This window comes from Chrysoperla carnea, chromosome 3 (genome assembly GCF_905475395.1).
Source record: "Chrysoperla carnea chromosome 3, inChrCarn1.1, whole genome shotgun sequence".
Lineage (NCBI taxonomy): Eukaryota > Metazoa > Arthropoda > Insecta > Neuroptera > Chrysopidae > Chrysoperla > Chrysoperla carnea.
Genome location: NC_058339.1, coordinates 18,131,742 through 18,145,255, shown reverse-complemented (window position 1 = coordinate 18,145,255; position 13,514 = coordinate 18,131,742). Strand labels below are relative to the sequence as shown.

General features: G+C 28.3%; 1 protein-coding gene across 1 annotated transcript in view; it reads right to left on the bottom strand.

The window, feature by feature from the left end:
* LOC123295899 (discoidin domain-containing receptor 2-like) overlaps nucleotides 1-13,514 on the bottom strand; it is an 89,155-nt gene that overhangs the window by 26,538 nt on the left and 49,103 nt on the right. Inside the window, exon 3 of the mRNA XM_044877361.1 lies at nucleotides 531-678. Coding sequence (XP_044733296.1) covers nucleotides 531-678 — 148 coding nt within the window. The remainder of the gene's footprint in view (nucleotides 1-530; nucleotides 679-13,514) is intronic.

The following is a 13,514-nucleotide window of genomic DNA, read 5'->3' as shown; positions in this document are numbered from 1 at the left end:
AAAAATACTATGTTCCCTTCCCATCAGAGCCCAAAACCTCTATAACTTAAAAGACGCAACCTCTATAACTTAAATAAATAATCTCTGTATAGGCCCTCAGTAACTATATAGAAACATGTACATACCTCTATATTAACTAGGGTACATAGAAACATGTACATACCTCTATATTAACCTTTACCTAACATAGACACTTGATAACTTAAAACCTCTATAACTTAAAATATTTTGTGTTTCCCTTGGACTTTAACTTATCGAGATTCTACTGTATAAGGGACCAGCTTGAAATTGCTAAGGGAGAAATCTACACCAGGATTAACTTAAAGAGGCCATTTTTGAGAAAAGAAAATAAAGTGAGGTTTTAAAGCACATGGTTAGATTTAACTAGCTAAATCTTTTAAATCGTTTTAGTAAAAATAACTTAGATTTAACAAAAATAAAAGTTCGAAGCAATTAAGGGTGTATGAGCGACAGGGCAATGTTAAAAAAATAACAATAAACAAAATAAATATATGTTTTTCGATATTTACCTTCATGCAAACATCCACGAATTTCAGTTCGTAAACAAACTGTCCGCCTGTGAACACTGTATGGTAGAACACGTACACGTGTAGCAAACACCGTTGGCATTAAACGATGTGTAACCACCGTTGCGGTATCACTGTTACCAGTTAATATCTGTATCAAATAAAAAAAAAATATTATGAATATTTTATAAATTGAGATAATTAATTTATATTTTATTATTATTATTATTATTCAGAATACAGTTGCTATTATAATTTGTGGCATTTAATTTATGGTAATACATAATTTATCTAATATTTTGTCATGATTGTATACGTAGGTTAGGTATATTTATAATTGGGTTTTATTGGTTTAAAATATGTATCTATATTTATATTTATTTATTTTTATTTATTAACTTTTATCTGTTTGATTATTAAAATCATCGAAATTGTATTAGTCGCATAAAGGAATTCATAAAATAGCCATTCTTAGGAAGTCCTCAATAATAGCTCCGATTTTGATGATTTAAAAAAAAATTTTCTTTTTATATTGTTTAAAATTAGAAATCTTTCAGAAGGGGGCAATAATCTGGAAGGGGAAAACGCAATATCCCGACTGATACATCGACGTTTAGCCTAAATCGCTCAAGATAGAAGTTTGGAATTGCTTTTGGTGCAGAACCCTGGTATTTTTTGAAAATAAAGTACAGCCCATGTTACTTGCTAATAATGTAGCATTCTATAGGTGAAAGAATTCTTAAAATCGGTAGCGAACTCAAAAATGACGATTTGTAAATATTTTCATTCAAACTTTCATCCCCTATTTCAGTCTCTTAGGAGAAGCATTTTGAAAAATTCTTTCTTTTTATAACACCCTCCATTATACAATCAATGTTATCTCGAAATTTCAAACTTCGATCATAAGCGATATAAGCTGAACGCCGATCATTAAGTCGGAACATTGCGTTTTAACTCAGATTATATCTCCCCTCTGAGATGATTCTGATTTTAAGTGATATACAAAAAGAAACAAAAAATATCATCAAAATTGAAGCTGCTGTTGAGGATTCCCGAGTAAAAACATTCATTGATGCGACTATATAGCCTGAGATTCCTAGTGTTTAAAAGTGGGAATAAAATGATAAATGATAAGAGGTGTTTTTGATTCATTTGAGATTATTTGTTTGTATACCTAATTTTAAAGTAAATAATTAATTATTAAGCTAAATCATGCATAAAGAACACATGAGGGAGCTGGTGTCATTATTTTTTCGCATCAATTTGATAACTATCACAAAATAATCAGGTAAATTATAAAAACCCGTAGAGTAGGGAGAATCAAATCGACGACAGCGCTTCCAGTGGATAATTTTATGGTTATGATTAGTTCTCATTTTTACATGTATATTAAATATCAAATTAAAATTATTGAAAACTAACAATTTATTAAGCTTGTTGAATTAAAAATTCTAAAAATAAGAAACGAAATTGTCAAAACTACTTTTAACTTGAAAAATCAGTCAAAAACCCTTTTGACCAGCTTCATTGGGCAAAAGTTATTTTGAATGTTATGTCAGTCAAAAGAATATAGGCTCGGGTTGATCGGTAAGAACTACTTAAAGTGTATTTCGGTAAGAACTATGTGAACTAATGTACCAAATTCCATGACATGTTTTGACAATTTGCTATTATAAATATAAGGCAAAGAAAGATTCATATAAGCTAAGGGATGCTCTGTTTATTTCTCTAATTCCCTTAACAGTACAAGCACTCACTATACATGACTAAGTAGCGTATATCCAAACAAAGTAGAATATCCTGTCAACTGGTTTAAAAAAACCTTTTTTTTTCTTTTTTTCTTGTTGCATTGCGAGTTAATTAAGTCCAGCTAGTTTGATGTTTAAAATAAATTAACTTGACTAGTAAGCATAGCGCATAGTACATGAATAAACATACTTTTGTCACCTTACTAATGAGTTAGTTATACTTCTAAGATAAAATAACTGCATAACATGGTATGTATATCTATGATTTGTATAAAACTAAAAAATTTTAATAACGGTGTCAAGTTCCTAATGTCTCTTAAACAGACCTTTTTATATAACCTTTATCTAAAAATCCGTGAGATCAGAGTCACTTTTCTCATTCATTTTGCGTGCGAAAAATAGTTCATTACTGGAATCAGTGTCTTAATCAACTTGGCTTTGAGTTACATCGTTTTCAACCAATCAAATTAGCCAAACTAGTTTATTTTCTTGATAAATTAATAACAAGGTACTATAGCAACTTTTTTTAATGTCCTTTTTTCTCAATAATTCAAGACAAATTGTAAATAATAGTTATCGTTTATTTTTACATTCTTACTTTAGTCTTATATTACCAAGTTAATTTGTCGGGCACAAAGGGTTTTCTTGTTTTCAACAATTTGTTAAGTTTTTAACTTTTAGGTTAGGTTAGGTTAGGTTAAGTTATATTGGCTGCCCACAAAGGACACACTTAGACTATAGAGTCCATTATGATACCATGTATTTTACACCTTTCCGCTGATAATTTCATTTATCAGCTCCTCAATTAATTTCAGAGGCTGAGTGCACCTCCTTCATGCATATACCATGCACTAAGCCAGTCCATCACAACTATTAATTAAATTAATTTTGTTTGTGACAGCGGGAATCGAAACCGCTTTCCTTGTCATACCGCGAACGGAATTGTTTACGCCTTAATCAACTGTGTTATTAAGGTTGGCTAAGTCTTTATGTTGTCCTTGATTACTCCTTGCATTCCTTAACATTGCATTGTTAAAAATAAATTGCGCTCGAACTTATCACAAACTGTCGTTGTTTTAGAGTAGTATAAATTCTCGTTCCCTATGACAATTGCATAATAAAGTAAATTCTAAAAATTAAATTAACTATCTTACTACAAAATGATAGAGATTTTGTACATCCTAGTGTTCTAAAGTATGGACGCTACCTACATTCGGTATCTCTATAATATAATGCCATATACGTATGTTATTCCAGTAAATAAGTTATAATTAGATAACTAATTATTATGAACGAACGAATGAATATACTTCTGTTATGTTAACTTTATATGGACTGAATATAATTTACACGTATTTTAAATGACCATGAGAATGGGTATGCCTTGATGAGATCTTCAATATTTTACATTTAAAAAAATTAAATATATATTTCGATTTTTCACCTGGGTAGGTGAATAAGCCTGATTTTCCCAAAATATGCTCACTCGAAGGTACTACCTTGCCAGTTCTATTTCCGATACTCGAAGATACTATCTTGCCGGAAGTTCCATTTCCGGTATACATGTATAATTTTTTCACATTCATTATTTTTTATTTTAACTTATTCAAATTTTCAGTACAATCCTAAATTAGTCTTACCAGGCAAATATATATGGCATTTATTAATACATAACAAAAAACTGATGTTTAATTCAAAAGTATTTTCAGTAAGACTTATTTAAGCATAAAATCGCACTAAATAGTGTAGTTGAAAACTGTGAAGTACGTACTCCTAGAATGATTTTACGGTAGTTATACTTTGATGAACAAAATAATAACTATAAGAGCTTTTAAAGCACAACAGTAAAGCAAAGGTTGATATGTCAAACAGATTATTATGTTTATAATATTTACTTCAATCGTGAAAATTATTATATTTTCTATATAGTGTTTATACTTGTGTGTTAGAATAATATAATTATTTGTAAATACAGATGTTTATTTTAAATTTATATAATTGTTTTAAATATATTTAGTATAAAGTAGAGTTGTAGAGGAATACATATGACGTCTTGGTATTTATGTATATTGTATAGTATAAAGGTACGTATTTAAACATAAATTTATTAGTCTAGTCCCCAAGTTCAAATTGTCCAGAAAAAATTACTAGAAGAAGAAATTTTAACACAAAAAGAGCTATTTTCAGCTTTAAATTAAAATTATAAATAATGGAGATTGACTTTTGGGAGTGGGAGTTTTTTTCAATATTAATATTTTATGAAATATTGGCTAAAAACAAATTACCTTATTAACCCCCGAACTAAAAAAGGGGTGTCATAAGTTATGTGTGTGTATCTGAGTGTTGGCCTGTCTGTGGCATCGTAGCGCCGGAGCGGATGAACCGAATTTAATTTTCTTGGTTTCATTTGAAAGGTAATTTAACGGAGAATGTTCTTAGCGAATGTGCGAGCTTAGGTTTTCGAACCCGAAAAAAACTAAAAAATTGGCGAATCTTCAAAATCGATTCAGTTTGGAAAAGGCATGACATATAAATAATTACAATGGAAATGAATGGTCAAATAAACCTGGTTCAATTCATTTCGAAAAGTGAAATGGTAAAATAATTAGGTAATTCAAAACAATAATTCAAAAGAACAAAGTCAACTCAAATATTTCAATTTCAATTAAAATATTTCCAAAAATTTGTCCCAAAAAATGATAGCTCTCTAAATATCCTTTTCATCTCATCTGATGTTCTTCACCATCAGTTTGATAATGATTTAAGAAGGAGTGTTATAAGTTTAAAGTGTTTATTCTGTGCGTCTGTGTGTTTCTCAGTGGCATCGTAGTCCCTAAACGGTCGAACCGACTTGATTGTGAATATTTTATAGCTAAGTTTCCAAAAATCAATTTACAAGAAATAAATCGCATTTGCCGGGGATTTTTTAAATTTTGTAAATTTCACTTGTTTTCATCTCTACATTGTTTATAACTCTTGAAATTTTATAAGTTCTGAAAAACTCTTCTGGAACATTTTTCTTAACATTATTCCGAATCCAACGAAATGCCACACGTATTTTTAAGACCATTATTTCTATATTTCACCAATTTGAACTTGGCGACTTGACTATATAAGTAAAACTGTGTTTATCGAATTAAATTTAACTGTGATTCTTAGGTTATTCATTTAAAAGGAAACAAACTGTTCTACAATGATTTGAAAATTAAATTAATGATAATCAAATCATGAAACATCAAGATTATTACATAATTTTACTTACGTTGCGTTGTTTGTATGCGTAGGTTTATTGTGTTTATTTATTTATAGATATAAATAAGAGAAATTATGAAACATGCGTTTTGTTATTTTATTGAATAAAACATAATCTGACGTTTATAGTTATTGACATACCTATTTTTATAGAAAAATGAACCAAAAATTACAATTTATTTTCCACAATATTCAATGTTTTAGTATTTTGATTGCTAGATATTTGTAAACTAAAAGTGTATCTCCGACGCAAAAAAAAAAACATATAAAACTTTTTCAAGGGTACCCCTTCAAAAAAAATTTTTGTTTTGAAACTTAATGAAGCTCGATAGATGGGGTAATTTTGATCCAAAAAGTATAAAAATTTGGTTAATTTAATGATTGGATGCAGAGTTTCTGAGATATCGCAATATTTGGATTGATTTTAGTCCATATCTCAAAAACTATTCGACCAATCAACAAATGCACCCCATTTTTGTACTTTTTGGGTCAAAATTATCTTATAAACTGAGTTTTATCGAAATTGATAATACAAAAATTTTTTCGATTTTTTGCAATTTTTTTAAGGATTTTGGAGGAATCTCCAAAGTACGTTACACCAAAATTGGAAATCAAAAAAATTTTTCGATTTTTTGAGCAACACTTTGTCTAGAGAATATATAAGAATATATAGATATTCTTGAAATAAAAATATGAAAAAATCTTTATGTAAGATAAAAATATCTTTTAACTGCAGATAAAAATATCTTTTTACTACAGTTACAAAACTTCGATTTTCATCCATTTTTCTCCATTATAGAATTAATTGTTTTACAACTTAAATAAAAATACACATTTGAAATAGGGCTTTCATATGCATGCAGGGTAAAAAACTTAATTGTTATCATAAATCATTTTTTAAAGATATTCTATGTAGATTATTATTTTCGTATAATTAATGCAAAATAATTCTTCAAAAACAAAAAAAAAGCATATACACATAACACATAACATTCATTAAATAATGACTTTCTAATTACAATTTTTTTTTCTCTGCGTACCTAAATTATAAAACAAAAAACGCACACAGCTGGTATTTATTAATTACTTTCCAATCAATATGTTTCAAATATATAATTTTAGAAAAATTTTCCATATCGGTGAATTTAAATCAAATCATTATAGTTACGTATATCATATTTATAATGTAATAGCAGTTATTAAAAATATATTAAAAGTTATTGTTTTTATGTGTCGGCTGGGGTGGTGTTTTTTTTTATATTTTAGTTGAATTTATTAATGTGTATTGAAATCTTTTTGATGAAATATAAAATTTCGATTACCAAAAATATAACAAAACAAAAAAATTGTTATTTATCTAGAACAATAAACTACATTTTTATTAAATTTGTATAAACTGATACAGAAATAATTAAAAAAAAATTTAATTCAACTTTCTACTACAAAATTGTTCATACTCTTTTTGTAGGACTCTTTTAAAAGAAAAATGAGTTTTAACCGTGTCTCGAGTGTCGAAGTCATGTAAATCGACATTTTGCGTTTTTGTATTTTTTTTTTTCGCTGTTTATATAAAAAAGAAATCAATACCTAGAAATAAAGGATGCGATGTTTGCAACTGTCGAAACGTTTAGAAAATGTGTACCCTTTGTTTATACGTAATTTAACTAAGCCATGAATTTTTTATTCTTTTTGTCGTTTGTAGCTGTTAACTTCCCAGAGGACGTTAATGTAATAGGGGCCGATTTTGAAAATCTCAAGTTTTACATTTTTTCGCGGTTTCAAGGGCGTAATATCCGAATCAAACCTTTCCAATGTGATGTCCGAGTGTGTGTGTGTGTACTTATGTGCGTATGTTTGTTCGAATTCTCGATTATCTCGCGAATCAGTTATGGAATCAACACGTGACTGGGCTTATTCGACTAGTAATCGCAAATTTAAGAGCTGAAAGAGTTTTCAGCAGAATTCGTTGAGCCGTTTTTCAATGGTAATAAAAAAACTGAATAAACAGAATTTGAAAAGTGGATAAAACACATCAATTATCTATGGAAATAGTGATCGTTCCAGCGTAAGCTGCAGTACATGTTCAAAGAAAAATCTATGAAGGCTAACAAGACCTTTTTATTAATGTTTTTTCCCCCTCTGGGACTATGTACTATCAATTTATATTGTAATGTTTTTAAGCCTATTACATTTACAACTTGCTCGAGCGTACAAAAATTGTAAAATTTGTGAGAAATCCCTTATATTAAATATGTAAAAAAAACCCAAGGAGATTTACACAATATAAGCTTCTTTTCTGTAAACTTTTCTGAAAGTGCGTTCTACCTACTACCACAGAAGCTAGAAAGGCGCTACAATATCAGTTACGTTTTTAAAATTAACGATATCATTGAAAGGTTAAATTCACATTTTCCAGTAAACATTTTTTTACTTTCATTTTCAATTCAATCCATATACGTTTGGTGTTTTTTCTTTAAGTATCTAAGCAGACGTCATGTAGTGAACACATATTATGAATAGTGATGTATTTTTAAGTGCTGACGAGACATTGTAAATCACTTGATATTAAAAAAATGTGTACCAATAAATAATACTAGAAAGATATAAAGCAGGGTTGCCCAACCTTTTTTTGTCCGTGGGCCGGATTCATCATGACATACGATTTCGCGGGCCGGATTCTTTATAATTGCATATCTTAGTAACACCTTTGAAAAAAATTCAACATTTTCAATGAATTCACGAATATGTTTGTGCTGATTCATTTTTTTTAAATATTTATAAATTTGAAAAACGCGGCACTCACTATCCACTTTACGTTTTTTCGTCGACATTATTTGGGGTAAAAATATTCAATATTATAAAACTTTCACAAAATTAAATTTATATTTTTTAATAACTTATTTATCAAAAATTAACTTAAAGTTTTCACAAAAGTTAATGTAAACATATGTGAGCATCTCCTATGAAATAATTACCACAAGTAACTCCATGATTATAACTAACTTCACTCTGTAGTCACCTCGACTATCGGCCACTCGCGGCAGCACTAGTCGACATCGGCATGACACACCGTGTCATGCCGATGTCATGTACAAATACAAATTATTCAATCAAAATACATATAACAATATCAGAAATATTGTAGTTAATAAAATTCACAGAAAATACTTTAATAAATTTAAAAAATAGGCGGTATTTGGTCAATAATTTACGAATATCCGACTAGGAGCTCGCGGGCCGGATTGAGCTTCTTCGCGGGCCGGATCCGGCCCGCGGGCCGTAGGTTGGGCACCGCTGATATAAAGCATAACTTATTACATTTTTAAACCGCGCTATTATGCAGTTTACAGTCCATGTATACATGTATAATAATACTTAAGGTGTTATATCCAGTTAGTAATTTTCAAAGAATCGATTTTTTTTTACATTTCCAGACTTAACATTTAATTATAAAGTATTTTTTCTGAACATTTCAAGTTGATTCGATATATATTCACAAAAACAACGCATCAAAAAAAGGGAAAATTTCATGAATAAAGTTTATTATAAATGTAAGAATAAAAATGAATTTTAAAAGCTCTTTTTGAAAGAGATTTTATTATCAAAACATAATAATGTACTCTGCATATAAAGTATATTTAGTAGCGAAACTAAATACTCTCTTTTGTAACACAATTGTAATGCCTGGTGTTAATAAAGTATATTTTGTTAATGGAACTATAAATAGGTTAATAAAATATTAAATATAATTTACAATCCTTCTCATTTCCACTTTGTTGACTGCGTTATAATTAGTACAGATAATGCGTTCCTTTCCTTTAAGACATCTGTTACATTCATATTGTAATCTTAAACATTTCATTCGATAAAACGGTTTTGAAAAATATATTACTATTTCCATTAATATTTTAAGATAAGTTTCAAATCGAGAACTTTCAAATCGAGAACTTTCAAATCGAAACTACAAATAATTTTGGTAGATGTATCTTAAAATAATGTTAAGCTCAACAAAAAATCAAATCCCTAAGCGTATGAACTGATTTTGTTTTTGTTTTTTGAAACGTAATTTTATGGTAATTTGTTCTTAGTTACGTTTCAAGAAAATTTGCTCATATGCTAGAATATCATCACCTCTTTTCTATAGTGGTTATCGGGTACGGAAAACACTCTCGTTCAAATTATCTTTCAGACAAAAAAAAACAAAATCGGTTCATCCGTTTAGGAGCTACAATACTGCAGACAGGCACACAGATACACAGAATCACGTTGTCACCTAACCAAGGAAGTTATTCCAAAGAAAAAATCTAATATTGTAGACGTATGGTGCCATAATGGCTAATACGTTATTACGCTGCAGCTGTAGAGGTCAAACACTTTAAACGATTTCAATACAGGAGGTATCGTTAGAAATTTGGGGGCAGTTTTTAGTGATAATAATATCCGTCATTTTAAACACACTATGTTGTACAAATACCATTAATGACGCTATTTCGGTACCTTTAGGCTCACTCTGTTCAAAAATTTTAAAAAATATAAAAATTTTTAACAAAAATTCGTAGTTGCTTACCTTTAAACCTGCAGTGCAGAGTGTCGAAATTAGACAAACTTATATTAGAAAGAAAATGTAGACTTTCAACAACACAATTCACCAGAGTCGATTTTTAAAAATTTTTTAAATTTGTTTTTTTAACACCATCTAAACTATAGTTAACGTAACTGTAATTGAGTGAGTTAAAAAAAATAATGGGTTAAAAAAAAAACAACAAAATTTTTCTCTTTGTAATTAAAGATTAACAAAATGAAAAAGTTTTTGTAATTAAGTAAACGAATATGGAGATAGATGTATTGTTTTACCTTTACATTATACTCATCTACCTTAATTGTTTTATTTGTTCCGTAATTTATATAAACAAAGCTTTTTAATCACTTTTTTACACATTTCTTATCCTGTAAATAATTAAAAACACTAACAATTACCATATATTTTTTTTATAAAGAAAGCAACAACATTAACGGTTTACAAGATGTTAAACATACAATACACAATAAATTATAATAAAATACACTATTATAAATAGCACTAGCAGATACACGCCCGCTTTGCTGGCCAATTTTTCTGTTTTAAAACACAGACTATCTATCATGTTATAGCCCTCACTTATCCTCCCTTTTGTTAACAATTTTATGGATTTTGATTTTACAAACGAATATTTTTACAAACTCTAACTTTTTTGAAAATGAAGCTTTGCCAATGCTACTCGCTGACATTGTAACTTTTTGGATAAAAAAAATACCCCATCCACTAAGTTTCATCAAATTCCAAAACAAAATTTTTTAAGCGTTTTTCTCGATTTTTTTAAAGGGGTACCCCTCTTAAAAAATTGCAAAAAATCGGGAATTTTTTTTAAATTTCCAATTTCGATAAAAATCAGTATATAAAGCAATTTTGACCCAAAAAGTACAAAAATCGGGTGAATTTGTTGACTGGTCAAATAATTTTGGAGATGCGGACTAAAATCGATCCCAATATTGCGATATCACAGAAACTCTGCATTCAATTATAAAATTAATGATTTTTATACTTTTTGGGTCAAAATTCCCCCATCCACCAAGTTTCATCAAATTCCAAAACAAAATTTTTTTTGCGTTTTTCTCGATTTTTGAAAGGAGTCCAAGATACAACACGAAATCGAAGTTACTGTATATACAATGTAGGTACTACGAAATCAAAATATTATTGTTGTCAATGTTAGAATAATAAATCGCGTAACTAAAACGTTATATCAGTCAGATGTTCAAAAAATGTTAAATTGCAAACAATAAGTGAAAATATATTATTTATTCACTGTTTTATCTTTTACTATTTGCAAAAAAAAAAAAAAAATATATGTAAAAATTATAACAATAACGTAAACTTTTGTATAGGCAAACAATGGTCAAATGATTATAAAACATAACTATAATAATAATAATAATAATAATAATACTGACATAAAAAGCATGGTTCCATTATTATCATTTCATCATTAGCGTTATGGTGTGAAGGAAGTTTTGTGTGCAAATCATCAAACAAATGGATGGAATGGATGGATGATGTGTATACAAGTATATTTTACTATTATGGAGTGAATCAAGTGTAATAATTATTGTACATGTTCTGTAACGTCCGAACATCGACAATATTCAATCATTAAATGCAAGGATTGAATAATACTAGGAATTTCAATAAAACTTTATTAATAAGGTCATCGGGCTTCTGATTATTATTTTATCGTTCAAAGTTGGCTGAGAAAATGATGAATCATACCTATAGGTTATCCTTTTCAATTGGATATTTCTATATCAAAAAATCTAGAGAGTGTAATAAAAAACTTTCTAAAATATTTAGACAATCTTGTAGTTAATAATAATACAATAAAAAAATAAGGTTGTCGATGATATAAAAACAAAATTTTAATTTAATTATGAGTTCATCGAAGATCCATCATTTGATGAACAGAGACGACTATAGTTACAGTATTGATGATTGAAGAGCGATATCTATATTATCAAATTTATAAGCAGCATTTGCACATGTTCCATCAAACGAAATCATAAAAAAAGAATGCAGCAATTTAGTCAAATACTAAATTTGAACCAATGAGAAAAAACAGCTTAGCCCTGCACAAAAAATTTAAAACACCAAAGTAAACAAAAAACAAACAAATGTGTGACCAAAATTTTCTGATCTGAAAAAGCACAATAGAAACTCCGTCTTTCGGTTACCAAAACATATCGGACTAGAGGAAAATAAAGCAGGAGATTTAACAGGGAACTCACACTAGAAATTCTACATTCGACCATAATGTGTGTATAATTGAGAAATTTGTTTTTCTAACAGAAAAAATTAAATTTATGATACAAAAATTTATCACATCAAAATATTCTCTGAGGAAACATGAAATATATTATAAAATAATATACTAAAGAACACGATATATTGTCATATTGTTTTTAGAATTGGGGTAGGAAAATGTGTACTGTTATCATAATAATAATACTACATTGTATTCCTTTTATTTTCAATGTTTTCAGAACAGAATATTATTCTATTCAAAGTGTGTATGAAAGTAGACAGAAAAAAAGTAAAAGGTTTATATGTAGGAGAGGAGACGTCAGTCGACAGTTGATACACATCTTTTAAAATTATAGTCTAGTCAACAAGTTCAAATAGGGAATTTTCACAAAATTTAAATTTGGTTCAAAAATTTTTTTTTCCGTAACTCTATTGGCTGGATATTTCAAATAAACCATTATTTTAGTAATTAATATCTTTTTAATTACTTAAAATTAATTAATAGAAGTGCAAATTCAGTGAGATAAATTCAAATTTCTAAAACGGAAATTTAAATTTTTAAACGATTGTGACGTCTTAGTATGTGGCTTGTCAATCTTGTTGACATACTGTATGGTATAAATTACTTGTATTTTGTATGGTATTACATTGAGTTATATTATTCAAAGACTTTTTATTAGAAAATTTAATAATAACGAGTGCAAATTCTGTGTTGTAAATTCATTTTTTTAAAGTGTAAATTATATATTGAACTGTCACCAATTGACAGGTCACATATTAATACGTCACCAACAGAGAGCGCCAAAAGGTTGCGTTTAAACATCTCAAAATTATTCTGTATTTTAAATATTTGTTTACACTTAATTAGCGTATTTTTAAACAGTATTTATATTTTTTACTTTGTTATAACGGTGTAAACAATGAATTAAAAATATAAAAAAAATACATGTATATTCCCTATTCAACGAGCCATCACACGTATTTTAACGACCAGGATTTCTATATTTCTTAAACTTGTCGACTTGACTATTAGTGTCTGTTACAATTATTTATAACTATAGTGTTCTTTTAGAAGTAATATGTCTACACATTTAATAATGGCCTTTTGTTATATTTTTCAGTAAAAAAATTAACTTTAATTTATATACGCAT